The sequence below is a fragment of the Pyxicephalus adspersus genome, chromosome 2 (assembly GCF_032062135.1).
Source record: "Pyxicephalus adspersus chromosome 2, UCB_Pads_2.0, whole genome shotgun sequence".
Lineage (NCBI taxonomy): Eukaryota > Metazoa > Chordata > Amphibia > Anura > Pyxicephalidae > Pyxicephalus > Pyxicephalus adspersus.
Genome location: NC_092859.1, coordinates 136,031,254 through 136,048,132, shown reverse-complemented (window position 1 = coordinate 136,048,132; position 16,879 = coordinate 136,031,254). Strand labels below are relative to the sequence as shown.

General features: G+C 38.6%; 1 protein-coding gene across 1 annotated transcript in view; it reads left to right on the top strand.

Moving 5' to 3' along the window:
* FRMD5 (FERM domain containing 5) overlaps positions 1–16,879 on the top strand; it is a 61,316-nt gene that overhangs the window by 23,003 nt on the left and 21,434 nt on the right. Inside the window, exons 2-4 of the mRNA XM_072402527.1 lie at positions 12,059–12,163; positions 14,905–14,947; positions 16,135–16,213. Of these exons, the coding sequence (XP_072258628.1) occupies positions 12,059–12,163; positions 14,905–14,947; positions 16,135–16,213 (227 nt within the window). The remainder of the gene's footprint in view (positions 1–12,058; positions 12,164–14,904; positions 14,948–16,134; positions 16,214–16,879) is intronic.

Below are 16,879 nucleotides of genomic sequence, written 5' to 3'. Positions count from 1 at the left end.
TATATATATATATATATATATATATATATATATATATATATATATATATAATGCTTTAGGAAAAAGCTGGTTGCTTTCTAGGAGCACAGAATATATCTTGGTAATAGGGTAAAGACAACAGACACTGTTGATTCAGGGAACATCCAATTGTCTTACGGGATGTTGGAGCAATTTGAACCAGGGTTTCTAAGAGTTTTTTGCCTTCCTCTGAATAAACTATAGGTTTTTACCTTGGATAGGTTTATTATCCTAGTGGTTCAACCCAGTTACTTTGTAACTATATAAATTATTTGATACCAAGTTCAGGTATGGTAACACATTTTAACAGAATCTATAAAATTACTGATTGCAATTCGGTAAAGCTGGTTGATTGTTCACGCATCTTCTAAGACAGGTTAGCAAATTCCAGCCTTTAGGCCAGATACGGCCTAGCCAGTAGTCAGTCCCGGCCTAGCTACTGCCTAGCTGGCCTAATCCCAGCCGGCAGGGGATGGCAACCCGCGGCTCCGGAGCCGCATGCAGCTCATGAGCCTCCTTGTTATGCCTCCCTTCCCTATTTACCACAGCCGGCGTTAACGCATCTGCTGCTGGGGTAAGGGGACATTCCCTCTCCTCCATATGCATTGCAGAGGAAGAGGATTTCGCTTCAGGGGCATTCCTGGTTGAGGGCGGAGCCATCAGCTCAGGACTCGAGAGAGAGTCCGGCCTAGTGTGCCTTCTTGACCTCCTGAAATGGGCTAGTAGCCAAAATAGTTTGCTGACCCCTGTACTAAGATGTTTCATAAAAGGCCCATCTATGGCTGCTTATGTACCACTTGTGTGATTTGAAAACTGTGTGTCTCTTTGCAGCAGTAGGATTTCTTAGCACCCCACATATGCACAGATGAAGTATCTAAACAAATTTACCATTGTAGATATCCACCATGTATTCTCTGCTGGTGGGACTTAGGGACAAGTTTGGGAACCAGTGGGTTAGTTGTTGCTTTGTCATTGACCACACAAGCAGATATCTCTTCATATAATTTACTGGCCTAATATAATTTGTGAAATGTCCAGATGAATTTATTTTTTCTACCTAATGGTAGTAGAGAGAAGGTATGACGACTGTACTGATAATAGACAGCCTGGTATTCTATTAACAGCAGCGGGAGGGAATCTAGAGCTGGAACAAGCTTCACTGGCAGATAGAGACTCAACTAAAGCAGAGCTCAGGGAATAAAGAAATTAAATGACTTGATGAGAAATCTGTGTTCTCTTTCATCAGACTCCTTTCTTTCTGTGCAGCATCTCTGGGGGTATGTTCTAAAGCAAATGCTATTTTAAATGGTAAATATACACCAGAAAAGAAGATATAGCACACTTGCAGAGGCTCAGAAAAGCTCTGATTGCTATCACACTTAAATAGCTCATTACGGCTAATGACTAATAATATATTGGACATGATCCTCAGATCAGGACTATAAGGACTTACGTAGTGTTCTTACAGAAGCTGGAAGATTGGTAAAGGTGACATTGCTGAGTTAAACTTTGTGAGGAGTTTAGGCATTCTTTGGTATTATAGATGGAGAATTATGGACCCAGACATTCCTCAAACATGGGTGGGTATCAATTACTGCAATTAAAATACATGGACCTGAAAGATTCCCACAAGAGAGCCCTATGACTCCAATCATGTCTTAATATTTACAGATAGCTTGATTTTTTTTCCTTAGTTCTTGGAGAACCACTTGGCAACTTTCATAAAGTATGTGGGGCTGCTTTAATTATTACGCAAAGGCTAATATTTTGGGTGAAGTAGAATTGGGAATAAGTTAATATAAATATCAGCCATTTGCTACTTTTTTTGGGACATCACTTGTTTCCAAACATTTCTAATCAATTTAGAGCAGACTTAATTAAATACTGGGGTACCCTTGAATTAACTTACAGGTCCCCGGGCAACCCCTGCTATGATTATTTTATCTTCAGCTCACAATATTTTAGCATGGTGGTCAGTGGGAAGAATGTCACCCTTACAGATACCCACAAATTTCCTTGAAATCGCAAGCGAAACTAAACTTAAAATGAAAAATCCTACTTACTTTTACTTCCCCCAATCCCTCCAGAGCTGTTCGGAATCTGATTTTGCGCCATCCTGGAGTCCTTCTTCGACCTGGAGCAGAGGAAGTGTTTGGCGCAACCATCTTATTCTGCCTATTTTGTTCCTCTGTCACCCGATCTCACACTGCGCAGGGTTTGTCTATCCTTTTATATAAAGTAAACATTTTGGTCATAGGTCAAACCCTAAAATGACCCAAGAGACACAAATTGCTCAAGGAACCCCTAGCAACTTCTAGAAGCCTAGAAATAATATACACTTTGAAGCATTTCAATTAGCCTGCTAGCAGTTTTATGGTAATCTGTCCAAAATGTATGTGTCATTCCATAAAAGGAAAATAGGGTTGTTAAGGCTCCAGATATGGAACTTGGAGCCGGCTCCATAGCCCGGGCCATTTTCCTAGAAGAGCTTCAGAGCTGGAAGAGTAGTAATTGGAATAGAGCTGTGTCAGAGATATCTTCAGACGGGTGATTGACAATTGTGAAGTTAACCCAGGAGCTCATCTCCTCTGTGTGTGCTTTAACTGCATTGTGTCTACAAGGGTGGAGGAAGGACTATGAGCATTTGCTAAAAAGCTTCAGAAAGTAGGGTGCATTATGGTTCTTTTGTCACATATCTTGATAGATCATAGGTCTTCTGCTGCCTCTACAGCACTTTCAACCATTTTGCAAATACTGGCCACAGATGTGCCTCCTCCCACTTAAAGTTTCCCGGACTTCCCAAATAAATTGGGTGGGAGTTATGGCATCCCAGGTAAAAAATGCTCAGATGTACTAAATGTAATGATTAATGGGCTGTGCATGGCGAGTTGAAAAATTGTTGAAAATGAAAAAAATGGATGAAAAATAGGTTTAGCTCTAACTACTTCTCCAGGGATGCAGACGCATTTCTCCAGCCCATCTTTTGTTTAAGTGGAGTTATTTAGGCTTGACAAAATGCATTTACCTTATCTATAGATTTTGCACTTGTATTTCAATTTTTTTTTTTAGGTTTTTGAAAAAAGAGGCATTAACGTAGTAACAAATGAACAGAGACCATCATGATACAAATAGGCAGAAATGTACAGACGCCAAAACTTTTCAAATCTGAACAAAAATCAAATGCATTATTTAAATAAAGAGAATAACAATTCTGCTTGTGTGTCTCAAATAATGGCATGACATAAGCTAACAATAATGAGGATACAAAAATAAAAGAAAAGGGAATAAAGAATTTACCAGGGGGTTGGAAAATTAACAAGGGGAAAGGAGAGGGAAAGGAAAATGTCCAAACTAAGGGGTAGAAGAGGAAAGAATAATAGATGGGAAAAGAAGGAGAAGACATTCGTAACATCTGTAAACAGAGTTATGAGAGATTACCTCCTAAGCACTATTAGGGAAAATCCAAGGATCCCAAATATCATCAAATTTAACCAAGGAATTCTTTAATGTGTGAGTCAGTTTGTCCTTTATCATAACCCAGTTCAATTTAGTATAAAGAGGAATTGTGGTTGTTTTCCAGGCTTTGGCTAATGAGATTCTACCTGCCAAAAGAACCAACTTAGTCACAGTTTTAGTGCTAGTTTTGGAAGAACCAAGTCCAATTTGCCAAATAAGGCTGCTTCCGGAGTGCTCCGGACCTCACGATGCAAAGTCCTGGAGATCAATTTAAACACCTCTTTCCAAAAATCCTAGCAATTGGGCAGGACCACCAGATATATAACATGGAACCTCTAGCATCACAACCCGGGAAACATAAAGGGGAGACTAACAGGAAAAATTTAGCCAATCTGTCCGGTACCAGATACCATCTAAGCATTACTTTATAGTTGGCCTCCACTAGGGCAGAGTTCAAAGAAACTTTAGATAGATAGAAAACCAAGTCATTAGATTTTGCACTTGAAAAAACATTTACAATAAATGTAATAGTAAACCTAGCAAAAAAATAAACCTTTAGACCTGGGTACTGCCATAATTTACAGGTACTTAAATGAATAGTTATAAATCATTTTGATCTACATCTCATCTGAGTGATTGCATATTGGCAGTAAATGGTCCGTAAGCTGCCAGTGGGGCATGAATGCCATGGGGTTGAAAACTGATGTCTATTTCCATAATAGGTGTGAAAGCCCTATAAACCTTCATTTGCTTAAAGAAACTAAAATAACTTGGGCTTTCGGTTCAACAAAAGCTAACATGCCACAGCTTGTCAATGGCATTTGTGAAGAAATTTGTATTTATTTGGCATTTATATAAATATATAAAAACAAAGTTAAAGATGCTTATTGCATCTACAAGGTTATCCACTGTTAGAGAGGTGTTTAGGGTTGGGAAGAACCCTAGGGTTCCCCTGGAGGTTGCTTGAGATTCCTTGAGGAATGAATAGTTTGTGCCCCTCGGGTCAGTTTCAGTGACACCAGTGGTATTTTTGGCAATCTGTATGGATTAGAGGCTTCTTTTCAATGTCCTCCATACTAATGTACTGTAAGCTGTAGATTTAGCAATTATAATAGGGGTTCCCCAAGTTCCTAAAGTTATTTGAGGGGTCCCCCATGTTAAAAAGGTATAGAAAGGCTGGTTTAGAGGCTTCAGAAGAGGGAATAAATAAACAAATATAGTCTGTATTTCAGCTCACACAATGCCGTCATCTCCCTGCGAAGCGATTATAAGCCATTCAAGCACACAATAAGATCAGACCGCTCAATTTAACCAAAGGCCTACAGGATCATAGTTTAGGATTGATAGCGATAGAGAGAGGCCAGGGCAAAGCAGAAAGGCTGTTTCTGCCAGAGAATTCTAAAGCATGACAATGGTTTGTGTTAGTAGATGGAAATTTGTTTGGTGGTTGAGCTTGTTGATAATTTGTAGCTTCTGGTATGATTTGTGTCATCAAATGCTTGCCAAATGGAAAGTGTAATTTTAATTAAAATGAATAATGTTGGTGTAAAAATATACCAACAAATGTTTGCTCCCATTATACCTGTTTATTTATGAATAGGTTTAAAATATTTTTAATTTTTAAAACCATTTTTCACATTTAGATAGAGTAGGCAAGAATAAGAACTGTCAGTGTCCGAGGTTCCCCCCACCAGAATTGGATGGCTTTGATGTAGGGACAATGGTGAGCAGGTAACAGGTAAGCTTGGAAATATGTGAAAGTGTAGAAGCTACCAGACCAAGGTCTAGACCAGCGGGCGCCAACGGGTGGTCTGCTAGAAGATTTTGGGGATCCGTGGCTCTGGTCGTTGCACCCCCAAACGAGGTCAGGAGAAGGACATTTGCCGGGGAGACGCACTGGCCAGAGCCACGGACCATGTCCCCCGTGCAAATCCCTGGCTCAAGGAAGTGAGCAGGCTGTGTTTCACGACACAACCCGTCCACTCTCCCATCGCAGGCTCGGATCTGCGATGGAAGAGTGGATGGGGTTATGGCGTTATGATGTCACCATGGGGGAGGTTCCTCCCCTTTGATTGACAACCGGCTCCCCGCGCATGCGCGGTCAGGAGCCAGTAATTTTAGTTGTCCCCGGGATCAAAAAGCTTGGCGACCGCTGGTCTAGACCAGTGTTTCTCAACCTTTTTTAACATGGGGGAACCCTTGAAATACCTTTTAGGTCTTCAGGAAACCCTCTGCAATGATAATTATATACACTGCTCACAGTATATTAGTGTGGTGGTCAGTGGGGAAATGTCTTTTACATTGCTGGTCAGTAGGAAGAATGTCACCCGTACAGATAACCAAAAAGAATATTGGTGCCAGTTATACTGACCAGCGAGACACACATTGCTCATTGATTGAGGAACCCTTAACAACCTCTGGAGGAACCCTGGTTGAGAAACGCTGTGCTAGACAACCAGTAAAATGTACAGCGAGTCAAGTTCTAGGTAGGCAGCCAGCATTATTAAGGTTTGGGACAGTTAGGGCAGGCAGAAGACAATAATCGTCAGAACAGGCAGAGGTCAGAACAACAGAGAACAGATAGTGAGGTCAGGGTCAATCTGAGGTTGGTGTCCGAGAAGTCTAACAGGCAGAATAGTGGGTAACACACTGAATTTCCAGCGATCTGTGCCCACATCTGTGGAGACCTAAATAGCCCTTGTAGGTGCATGTTGAGTGCATGATTGCCCCCATGTGCATGTTTGTTCAAACGCATAGCTGCGCATGTCTGTTGGTGTGCACATGCTTAAAAGGTTGCAAGTGTGCATAAGGTCCCTAACACCTAGCTGCACATCTCCATGAGTGACAACTGGAAGACGCTCTGTGGGCAAAAAGGGAGACTGGTGACCATTTTTACTGAGAAAAAAAGTGATTAGAAATCCAACAATTACATCTCACCTGTAAAAATTCTTCACACCCAGGGCTAGGTTTTTATCATTAGAGATTGCAGGCACTCAACGTTTGGCCCGAAAAATCATATCACCCCTTTAGGATCATCTCTTTTTACCTAGAACATATCTTTAGAATATTGTGATAATGAGTAAATAACTGTAAATGTGATAACTTTCCCTCATATTGATGGAAAAATAATTATACAGTAAAAACAAAAAATTGCTTTGCCCTGTGACATATAGGCAGTGCCTAATGCTAAATCTGTCCCTGAAGACATCTGCTCATAGGGATATTTGTTGTGGTGACAGCTGTCTATAAGAGGATTTCACCTTACTGTGACTTTCTGATGTGTCTATGGCAAAGGAAGTGGAGGAAAATCTTCTCCAAGAGAAGAACTGTTGCTGTTTTAATTTGTAACCAAACACATTTTTTCTTTTAATATCTGATTGCACAATTCACCATTGAAGCAATAAATCTGATTGGGTTCCATAGACAACACATCTGCCATTTCAGAAAAATGTTATTTCAATACATACAACCTTCCAAGTACTTAGTTAGCAGTGATGCCAATACATATAGTAGAAAAAAAGCAGTAATAAAATGGCAAATAGTGGATTCCGCTTGGTTGTTTTTTTGGGTACCACATTTTGGCAAACTTTTGAATGAGTTTCTATCATGGTAATATGGAGTTAATTGAAGAAATCCAAGCAGTTTTCTTTGGGGAACAAGTGTTGAAATCAATTCAAGGCAGTTTCTATCTTTCATTATAATATAGTTGTTTATCACAGTGCCTAAGGTGATTCAAAGCATTTAGTTCATCAGCCAATCCTAGAAGAGAATTTAATTGAATCTGGATACTAAAGCTAGAGCATCCATCCAAAATTCATGAATGTTGATACAAGACCAAACCATTTGCAACCTTTTTCAGTTTTACTTTGTGGCCAACTGTCTGTTTTTGTTATGTTTCATTTATAAAGTTGACATCAGTTATTGAAATTCTACTGGAGACATCTAGTTTTATCAGTGTGTCCTATTTTGGGGTAACAGCAATGGAGACATTTTCTGAAATGTCATTCTGATCTTATTGAAGACACAAGATATCCTGTTTTGGAGAGTTTCTACTAAATATTAGACTATTGTGTTACTTAGAGAACTTTATTTATTCTTTGTATTGCTCAACAAACCTCCATGCCATATTTTCCATTGTAATTCAGAGTAAGAAAATTGCTTTACCACATATGTACTGGTATTGGAGTTTTCCAACTGACTCATAAAGCCTTAAATTTAGCGTGTTTTATAAATTCTATATGAGACTTTACCCCATTGTTAGCCCTCATTTGCTGATCTTCAATTCCCAAAATATTCTATAATGATGGGTAGTATGTTCACAAGGAGAGTTGCATGAAGTGGACAGGATTTTCTAGGCTGGAACAGTAAAAAAACAGACTTTTTGATGTTTCTGGAATGTACCTGCTGATTTAAAAGCCCATTAAATGTTGTTTAAATTGGCTAAACATAAGTCACCTGAATCTTGAGTCATTTCTTAAAAATCAGCCACAGCTTGAGTTAAAAAAGCATGTCTCCCGTCATCATGCTGCGGAGTGGGATGTTTGCTTCTTGTGTGAATACAGTATGGCGGATGTATTCCATGCCCCCTGCTGTGTCTAATCATGTATGAACATTGCTGGTTGCAGAGCTAAAGGGATAAACTAAGTAGTGAAGATGTTGAACCTCTGTGGAGAGACCACTGCTTTCCCACAGAGCTGGCAATGCCAATGTGCAGCTTTTGGGCATGGGGCAGACTTCTGTTTAGGCTGCTGCTGCTGTAAAAAGATTTCCTGTTCATTTCAACGGAATTGTTCTTTTTAGCAAGGCTAGCGATCTGTCCCTGACCTTTTTGAAAGATAAATTTGTGTGTGTTAAAGGTAATAGCAAAGGACCTGATTTATTAAAGCTCTTCAAGGCTGGAGAGGATACATTTTTATCAGTGAACCTGGGTGATTCAGCAAACCTGGAATGGATTTCTTAAAAATCATTTGATATTTGTTAGCAAACGTTTTCAAACCTGGACCAGATCCATTCCAGGTTTGTTGGATCATCCTGCTTCACTCATGAAAGTGTATCCTCTCCAGCCTTGGAAAGCTTTATTAAATTAGGCCTTAAGACATTAAAGTGGCTCTATGACTTTTAAATCTTTATAGATACCTTTAACTGCAGACCCCCCCCCATATATAAAATAAATAAATGTAAAAATGAACAGTGACCAGGTAGATTATTGCAGACGGGACAGGCAATATCTATTCTCCAATGAAATAAACGTACTTGTCTGATTGCAATTTTTTAAATAATCTCACCTGTTCCTGGTTGCCGCCATATACTTTGTTTGCTGATCTTCAGCTTTCTTGATTGCTGGGCCAAGAGTGCGTTCAGTCCTGGCAGCCTGGGTGATGCATAGATACCCGGCATATACCGGCATCATACGATGAGCAAAGCAGCTCACCAACAAAACAGCAAACAAAACAGCAAACAACCATCTGTCCCTTCCTGCAGTTCCTGCCTGTTGGCAAATTCTGCAAGTGGAACTGTTCTACTTTAAGAGAATGGACATCCCCACTGGGTATAAATCCATTTCTATGAATTTGCAAATTACATTGAATTTAGAAAAGGAAAATTTAATGCAGTACTAGGGCAAATTCTAAAACAAATGTCCCAATCCCAAAGTGTTATATATTCCCCACTAAACACAATGCCAATACCCTGCAGCAGAAATTGTGATATGTAATAGAGACATCAGTAGAAAAGCCAGTATTTTGCCTGCTAATTTCACATTAACATTCCAAACAAAAAAGGGGACAGTAAGAAGACTATAATCTGGGATTATTGATGGTTTGAAGAATTACTGTAATTACTGCTGCTGCCATTGAGGGGAAAATTTGGTCAATCTCCAATGCTTTGTAAATGACAGAGGACAAACAAGCTGCTAACATTTCCATAAATGTCTTGTAACATTCATGGGGACTTTCCAGCTGGAAGGCTTACAATAGCAATTTCCACCTCTTTGATGGTAATATCTGAATCTAATTATTCATTCTTTTTGAGGAGAAGCAGAAAAACTCATTTGTATCTAAAAATGATTATTTTTCCAATGTATTTGATATTTTGAATGAATATCAATTCTTGAATTATGCAACTAAGGCAATAATAAATACAAATGGGTCAGCAAGTTGTCATTGCTGCTATTAGGGAATTTTTTCCTTAGCTAAGCACAAAAGGAATTTACTATTTTTAGTCCTTTTCTCTGAAATACTCTGTGACTGATGCAGTAGGCATTTTGGATGTTCATTTAAGCCATATGTCTTAGAACGTTGTTTGCCAGCTGATGTACGATTTACCTGACTTAACAGTTACATATATAGACTCTTCCAGCTGGGCTTTAATTTTTGCTAGTGCCAGTAAAAAATAAAAGTATGTCGTAGCTAGTACAATATTCACCCCATAATACGGCTTTAGAAACAGCCTAAGGTCCATTATCAGCACTCTCCTGACTTTGCTTTGTTTATTATCATGGGTTCAGGATTTGGTTCAACGCTGTAGTTTATCCGATGGCCCCCGAGACTGAGATAACCTCAGCTCCGGTGGAGCATGTTCCTATACGCCCCAGGGGAGAATTCAGACTGCTGGTAAGATGTTGCTGAACCAAAAAATGAGATCTATTCACAGTAAAGATTAGTGTGATGTTGAATAGCATGAAAATGATAAGAGTTTTTATTTGAAATTAATCTTGTGATTAAAATGCTAAGCAACAATATAAATATTAAAGAGGAAATAATCCCGCAGATCAGTTTGTCCATCAGTATCTGTCTTAGGGCCGGCACAGAGGCAGCACCGGGTGCCAACATGTTCTCTCTTCTTCTTGCGTCACCTGATTTCGCACTACGCAGGCGGGAGATCGGGTGACGTAAATTGGGGAAAAAATTCCCGGTCTCACTGTTGATGAAAGGGCTCCTTCTGCGCATGCCCGAGAAAGAGCAGCCAAGAGCCTCTCGGGATGCAAGTGATAGGTATCCTGGGAAGCTCTGCGTATCCCAAGAGGTATCCCAAGAGGCTCTGCAACACCCTTTTTTTTTTCTTTTTAATAAAAGGGTGTTGCACTTAAAATAAACACAATCAAACAAAATTTTTACTTAAAAGAGTAGACAAGTCTTTAATGTAAAGTAAAAAAAATTCTGAGTTTAGGTACGTTTTAATATATTAACCCTATGCCTAAGAGGACCCTACCTTACTAAATTGGAAGAATTCTTTATGTTTGAAGTTAAAAACCTTTCCACCTGTCTGGAGGATCTGAATTTACTTGGGAAAATTTGGGCTATTGTAACTCTTGTGTATCAGCAAATACGGGACATCACATAAAGATATATATTGTGCCGTAGGTTTTGCATTTAGTGCTAGGACCTATGCTGCTGGAAACAACACCAGATATCTAAAGTATTATATAAGCTTTAATGTTATTTTGAACGTTTATCATTTTTTTGCAGCTTTCTTTAAGATAATACCTTTTGCTACTTCCAGAAAGGTCCTAGTTCTAGACATTTCCTGTAATGGGGTAATAACACTCCGTCCCTGTATTCCAGTTTTCCTTCTGTGTTTATTACCCTTTGTCATTCTTTCTCAACATATTATAAATGGTTGTGCCAATGCACAGTGTTGTCAATTGAGAAATGCTGCATAGCCATCACTGTAGTTAGTGCATGCAGACAAGAAGTGGCTGAGAATAGGTCACAGAAGATCGCAATCACTGACATACAAAGGACTGAAAAAATGTTTAAATAGAACACATTAAGAATGCTGTGGTTTATGATATACATTTTTTAAACAAACTGGATACTAAGAAGTTAGAGTATACATCTATTCATCTGTTTTATTGGACCATTCCTGTAGATCATGATACGTTTGTTAGCAATAGCCTAGTTACACTTTTATGTTTCTGATTTTGGTCACATCATATATGAGTTTTTAGAAGTTTGCATAAGTGATGGTGGTATTGTTATCTATCCCAAAATGAACATGGATAAACACACAATAAGTATGCTATGATCCCCAAGTCTTGAGATGTTTGGTCTGGTAGGAGGAAACAAGGCTTTTGGGCCTTTCTGTGACCCTAAAGATTTACAACTGCTAGATTTATAGGGGCAGATTTATTAAAACTCTCCAAGGCTGGAGAAGATACAATTTCATCAGTGAAGCTGGGTGATTCAGCAAACCTGGAATGGATTTCCTAAAAGGCATTATTTTCAGTCCTGGACCAGATTCATTACAGGTTGGCTGAATCACCCAGCTTCACTGATGAAAGTGTCCTCTCCATCTTTGGAGAGCTTTAATAAATCAGTCCCTGTGCAACCCTAAAACACTAGCTTGACCTATAATGTGCATTTTACAGACAATATGGAGCTCCTAGAAGGTAACATATATTATGTTAGAACTATTTACAACTAGCAGAAGCTAAATACTGCTTTCCTTATGTAAAACAAGGGCAGTGGATCTTACTTTATATTAACCCTTCTTTTTTATCATTTTGCTTTTACAATGCAATTCTTATATAATGTTTTCCTATATACTGTCCAATCATGTTGTGTGCATATTTCTTCTTTTATAGAGAGATGCAAAAGGCCAGCACCTGTTTGACCTCCTGTGCCACCATTTGAATCTGCTAGAGAAAGATTACTTTGGAATCCGCTATGTAGATCCTGACAAGCAGAGGGTGAGTGAGATGCCACCTGTCACTATTCCTGAGTGCTTGTTACAGTGTGACACCATATGGTGTGTATATTTACACATTTTTATATTGTGTACATATACTAAAACAAGTCAAAGGGTCTGATTTATTAAAGCTCTCTAAGGCTGGAGAGGATATACCTTCATTAGTGATGTTGGGTAATCCAACAAACCAGGAATGGATTTCTTCAAAGTCATTTGCTAATTGCTAGCAAATGTTTTGAATCCTGGACCAGATCCATTCCAGGTTTGCTGGATCACCCATCTTCACTGATAAAACTGTATGTTCTCCAGCCTCAGAGAGCTTTAATAAATCAGGTCCAGACTGAAAACTGAGCCTTTAAATCAGTTAAACTGGAAGTAAGGGAGAACATATAAACTACTTGGCTGGAATTGGACCCAGGTACTGGAAACATTTCCGGAACCAGTGCACCAGAAATGTTAGAATGGTAAAAGTCTTTTTAAAAAGAGAACTCGACCCATGCAGCTAGGTAAGAACGGTTATTGCAGAAGGAATATCTCCTGTCTCTTTCTGCAATTACCACCTGCCTGATCATGCATTTTTCAAAGTGGGACTTAAATTTCATTTTAAACCCACAATTGTGAATAAAAAATAAATGTCACTCTAAGGTATGTCCTGTCTGTCACCATACCGGTGTATTGTCTCCAGGCCATTATTGGGAACTTCTACAAGGACTTACCTGCATAGTGACAGCTAATGTTCCAGGCAGGGGACCAAAGCAAAGTGGTTAAGCAGGAAATAAATCTGTAGACAATACAATGGTAGGCAGTAAATGTGGTAATATATCATTAATACACAAATGGTATCCAGTGAAGAATAGGCAAATATGGGAATAAAAGGCAGAACCTGGTGCAGGCTGCAGAAAACCTGGCAGCATCGGGTCGGATGCAAAATTACAGTTATATAGATCAACGGCAGATTTTATTATAGACTGCAAGGGAACCTTCCCATTTCACTGAAAAAAAAAATATTTATTATGTAAGCATATTCTGACAAATAACCATAATAGGAAAGCCAGCAAAGAGATTGTTAGTTAATAAATAAAGACAACAGTCTGATAATCTACATCCAGCGTTATAAAGTAAGTTCCCTGGTTCCCCAACAAAGCCTTCTAGTTTACAGTCTGAACTGATCAGCCCCTAAATTCTATTTTAATATTTTCCCCCCTGGGTATGTTGCTCTGTACCGGGGTTGTTCAACTCCAGTCCTCAAGGGCCACAATTTTTTTGTATAATCTTTTAATAAAGTTTTTTCATAATAATACACAGAACATAAAGAAATAAAATAGAGGGAGGAGGTACAGGGAATGTGATACCAAACATGGTAACATGGGTAAGCATACCACACAGTATTACCATGCAGAACAAATGACATTTAACATTAACAAATCTAATATATTATAAATCTGAACTATTTATGAATCAAGTCAGGGTGGTACCAGACAAAACTGTTCCCTTAACAAAAGGGGGTATAATAGAGCACACTTATATGAGAGTAAACAAAACCTTTATCCAGTAAGCCCAGGCCCCAATTTTTATTAGTAGGTTACAGAAGTACTACAAACATGCAGCTGCTGGCCCTACAGGACTGGATTTGGATAGCCTTGCACTATATAAACTCCTAATACTTATGATAGTATATATGTACATTTATCCAAAAAAGCCCAGGTAGCTCTCTCTTTATCACAGTATCCTTTTTGTTTTTATATATTGGGAAAATGTCTTTCCAGAGATAATCTCACTAATTAACCAAACGGAATTATCTGTATTATTGTGTACAGTAAATAGACCTGGTTACTGATCTCCAATTACTACAAATACAACCTAGCACATCTGCTGTACAACCCTTTTACTTCCATTTAAAGTGTTAAATTAATTTTAATGTTAATTAAAAAAGTTGGCGTCCAAGCTGCAACATCATTATTTCCATACTTTAGCCAGTAGAGGGCACCAGAGTTGTAGAGTTTTGTGGTTTTTCTGATTTTTTAAAACTAAATTAAAACAAAATACTGCAAGTTGATAAAAGCAAAGCTTAAGCCGGGTACACAGGTCCAATGGTTCTCGCCTGATAATCAGCTCAGGGCCAATATCGGACGAGAATCTGGCACGTTTACAGCGCCTTGCATTAGGATCTTTTGCCGTCCATTGTCCGTGGATCCACCAGGAAGAACATTCGGACGATGGATGGCGAACGATCCTAATGCAAGCGAAGGGGGAGAGCGTTCCGTCATTCTCCCCCTCCTCTCTCCATGGAGCAGAACGATGCTGTATGTACAGCACTCGTTCATGCATCGTGCAGTCCTAAGTCGTTTGGAAAGGATCATGAAAGATCCTTTCCAACGACAATAATTGCAAGTGTGTATGAAGCTTTAGGGTCAGTGCTGATATCGGATGAGAATCTTGAAAGTGCACAGTGCTGGTTGTCTATCCTCCTAACGACCGCTCTGGCTGATCCACTGACGATGAACTCTTCATCATTCTCCCCCCACCCCTCTACATACAGAGGAACGGCGCTCCATGTACAGTGCTCGTTCATGAATCATGCAGTCATTTGTTGTTGGAAAGGATCGTGTCCCTATCAGCACAGTTTTAGGTTGTAGTGAAATTTCATAACATTAAAATTCAGTTTCTAACATTCTAACCATATGTTAAAGTAATTGTTGTGTGCCAGTACATTGTTTAACATAGTGTCTCTTTATTTTTTAGCACTGGTTGGAGTTTACAAAATCGATTGCCAAACAAATGCGATGTAAGTTATTTTTTAAACTAGTGGATTTTCCTAATATGAATAGAAACTGTTAATTGCTGCTACACAGCTGTAGGACTTTCATTCTTCAAATGTCACATTCAGGATTTGTATATAGACTTGTACTGTTGGGAACACAGTACAGTTAAATGGAAGTGTATTATGAAAGTATATATATGTGTACATATTTTACAAGATTCACTCCTTTACATTTTCCCCCAGATGTATTTTGCATTAATATATATAGAACCACGTCACATCAGAAATCATTATTGTGCATTGCAAAGCACTTTGTATGTCAGCCCACATCAGAATGCACATAACTGCTCATTGACAAGTGTTGATATGCATTTTGATGCTTGTCCTCAAGCATTTAGTTTAAATAGAAAATGCATCAAGCAGTAACATAAAGGTATGCAGCTAGCCTAAAGTTCCTGTAGCCAGGGCATCCAGGTGCCAGAAGACATTTCCTTGGCTTGGATTTCAGACATGATTGCATAGGACACCACAATTTACATTACAGAGTGCACAGACATCAGAATATACAGTAATGTGTACATGATCATGAGGATGTACAAAGGTGTGTGCACAAGCATTAGGATTTAAATTAACGATCTTAAAGTAAAGAAGTACGGTAGATAAGTAGATGTTGCCTGAAAATAATAATAAAACACAGGCAGAGAATTTAGCACTCTGGCCATTGTAGCACTGGGTGCTAGGTTTGAATCTCGGCCAGAACACTATCTGCATGGAGTTTGCAGGTTCTCCCAGTGTTTGCATGGGTTTCTTCCCACATTTAAAAAAAATGCAGTTAGGGAATTGGGTTCCCCCTAAACTTAACCTTAGGCTGTATTAAAGACATATGACTATGGTAGGAATATTAGATTGTGAGCTCCTTTGAGGGACAGCTAGTGGTATGATTATGGACTTTGTACAGTGTTGCGTAATATGTTGGTGCTATATAAATACTGTGTAATAATATTATTATCAAAAGCAGAGAAATGCATTGCTAAGAGGTACTGTGATCTCTGATATACTTTTAGTATTACATTAACAAATTACTTTGCACATAAATACATGCATACATGAAAAAAGTTTCAGATTCTATGTTCATTTTAATAGTTAAATGTAGAAGATTTTAGAGATACTTTTTTTGTTCAAATGATTCACAATGTACTTCTCTTGTTCAGCTCGCCCTCCATTTATCATGTGCTTTCGAGTAAAGTTCTATCCTCCAGACCCAGCAGCTTTAAAAGAAGAAATCACCCGGTAAGTGTTATGTAGTCACAGCACTATCACATATATATAAAAGGATTGATAAAGAAAATCAAGGAACGAGACATAAAGTGGAACAAAACTCTTCCTTTGAAGAACATTTCTGGCAGATATGCTTTTATTACAGAGAGGACTCTGTGGGGTCTGGTTTTCCAGTGTTTTACTCAACAATCACACAACATTCCCACAAGAGTAGCACATTTCTTCAAAAGAAATCTTAGGTGATCATATGTAAATCTTGGGTAACATGTGTGTGAACACTGATAAAAACATCTGTATGTTTCTTTTGTAAGAAAACAGCTTACTTGTTTACCAGCAATGTTTTTTTCTGTACCCTTTGTGTTTCTCTGTACAGATGTTTTGTACCTTAATGGCATTGGATTGCACTACAGTTTGTATCTTTGTACTTTTTTATCTTTAAATAAAAAAATATTGAAATAAAAATATATACTGGCCACACAAGCTGCACACGAGCAGATGCTGGGATGAATTCACCACAGTGCGCATAAGCGAGAGTTATCCCTGGTTATACAATGAAATTAATAGCAACTGTATAGAAAATTAGGTCTATAAAATGCACCATAAGTTGGGTGTTACTTCCCCCACCTCCTAGATTGTAGCTCAAAATTAATGCTCACTAAAGTACATTATACTTTTTTT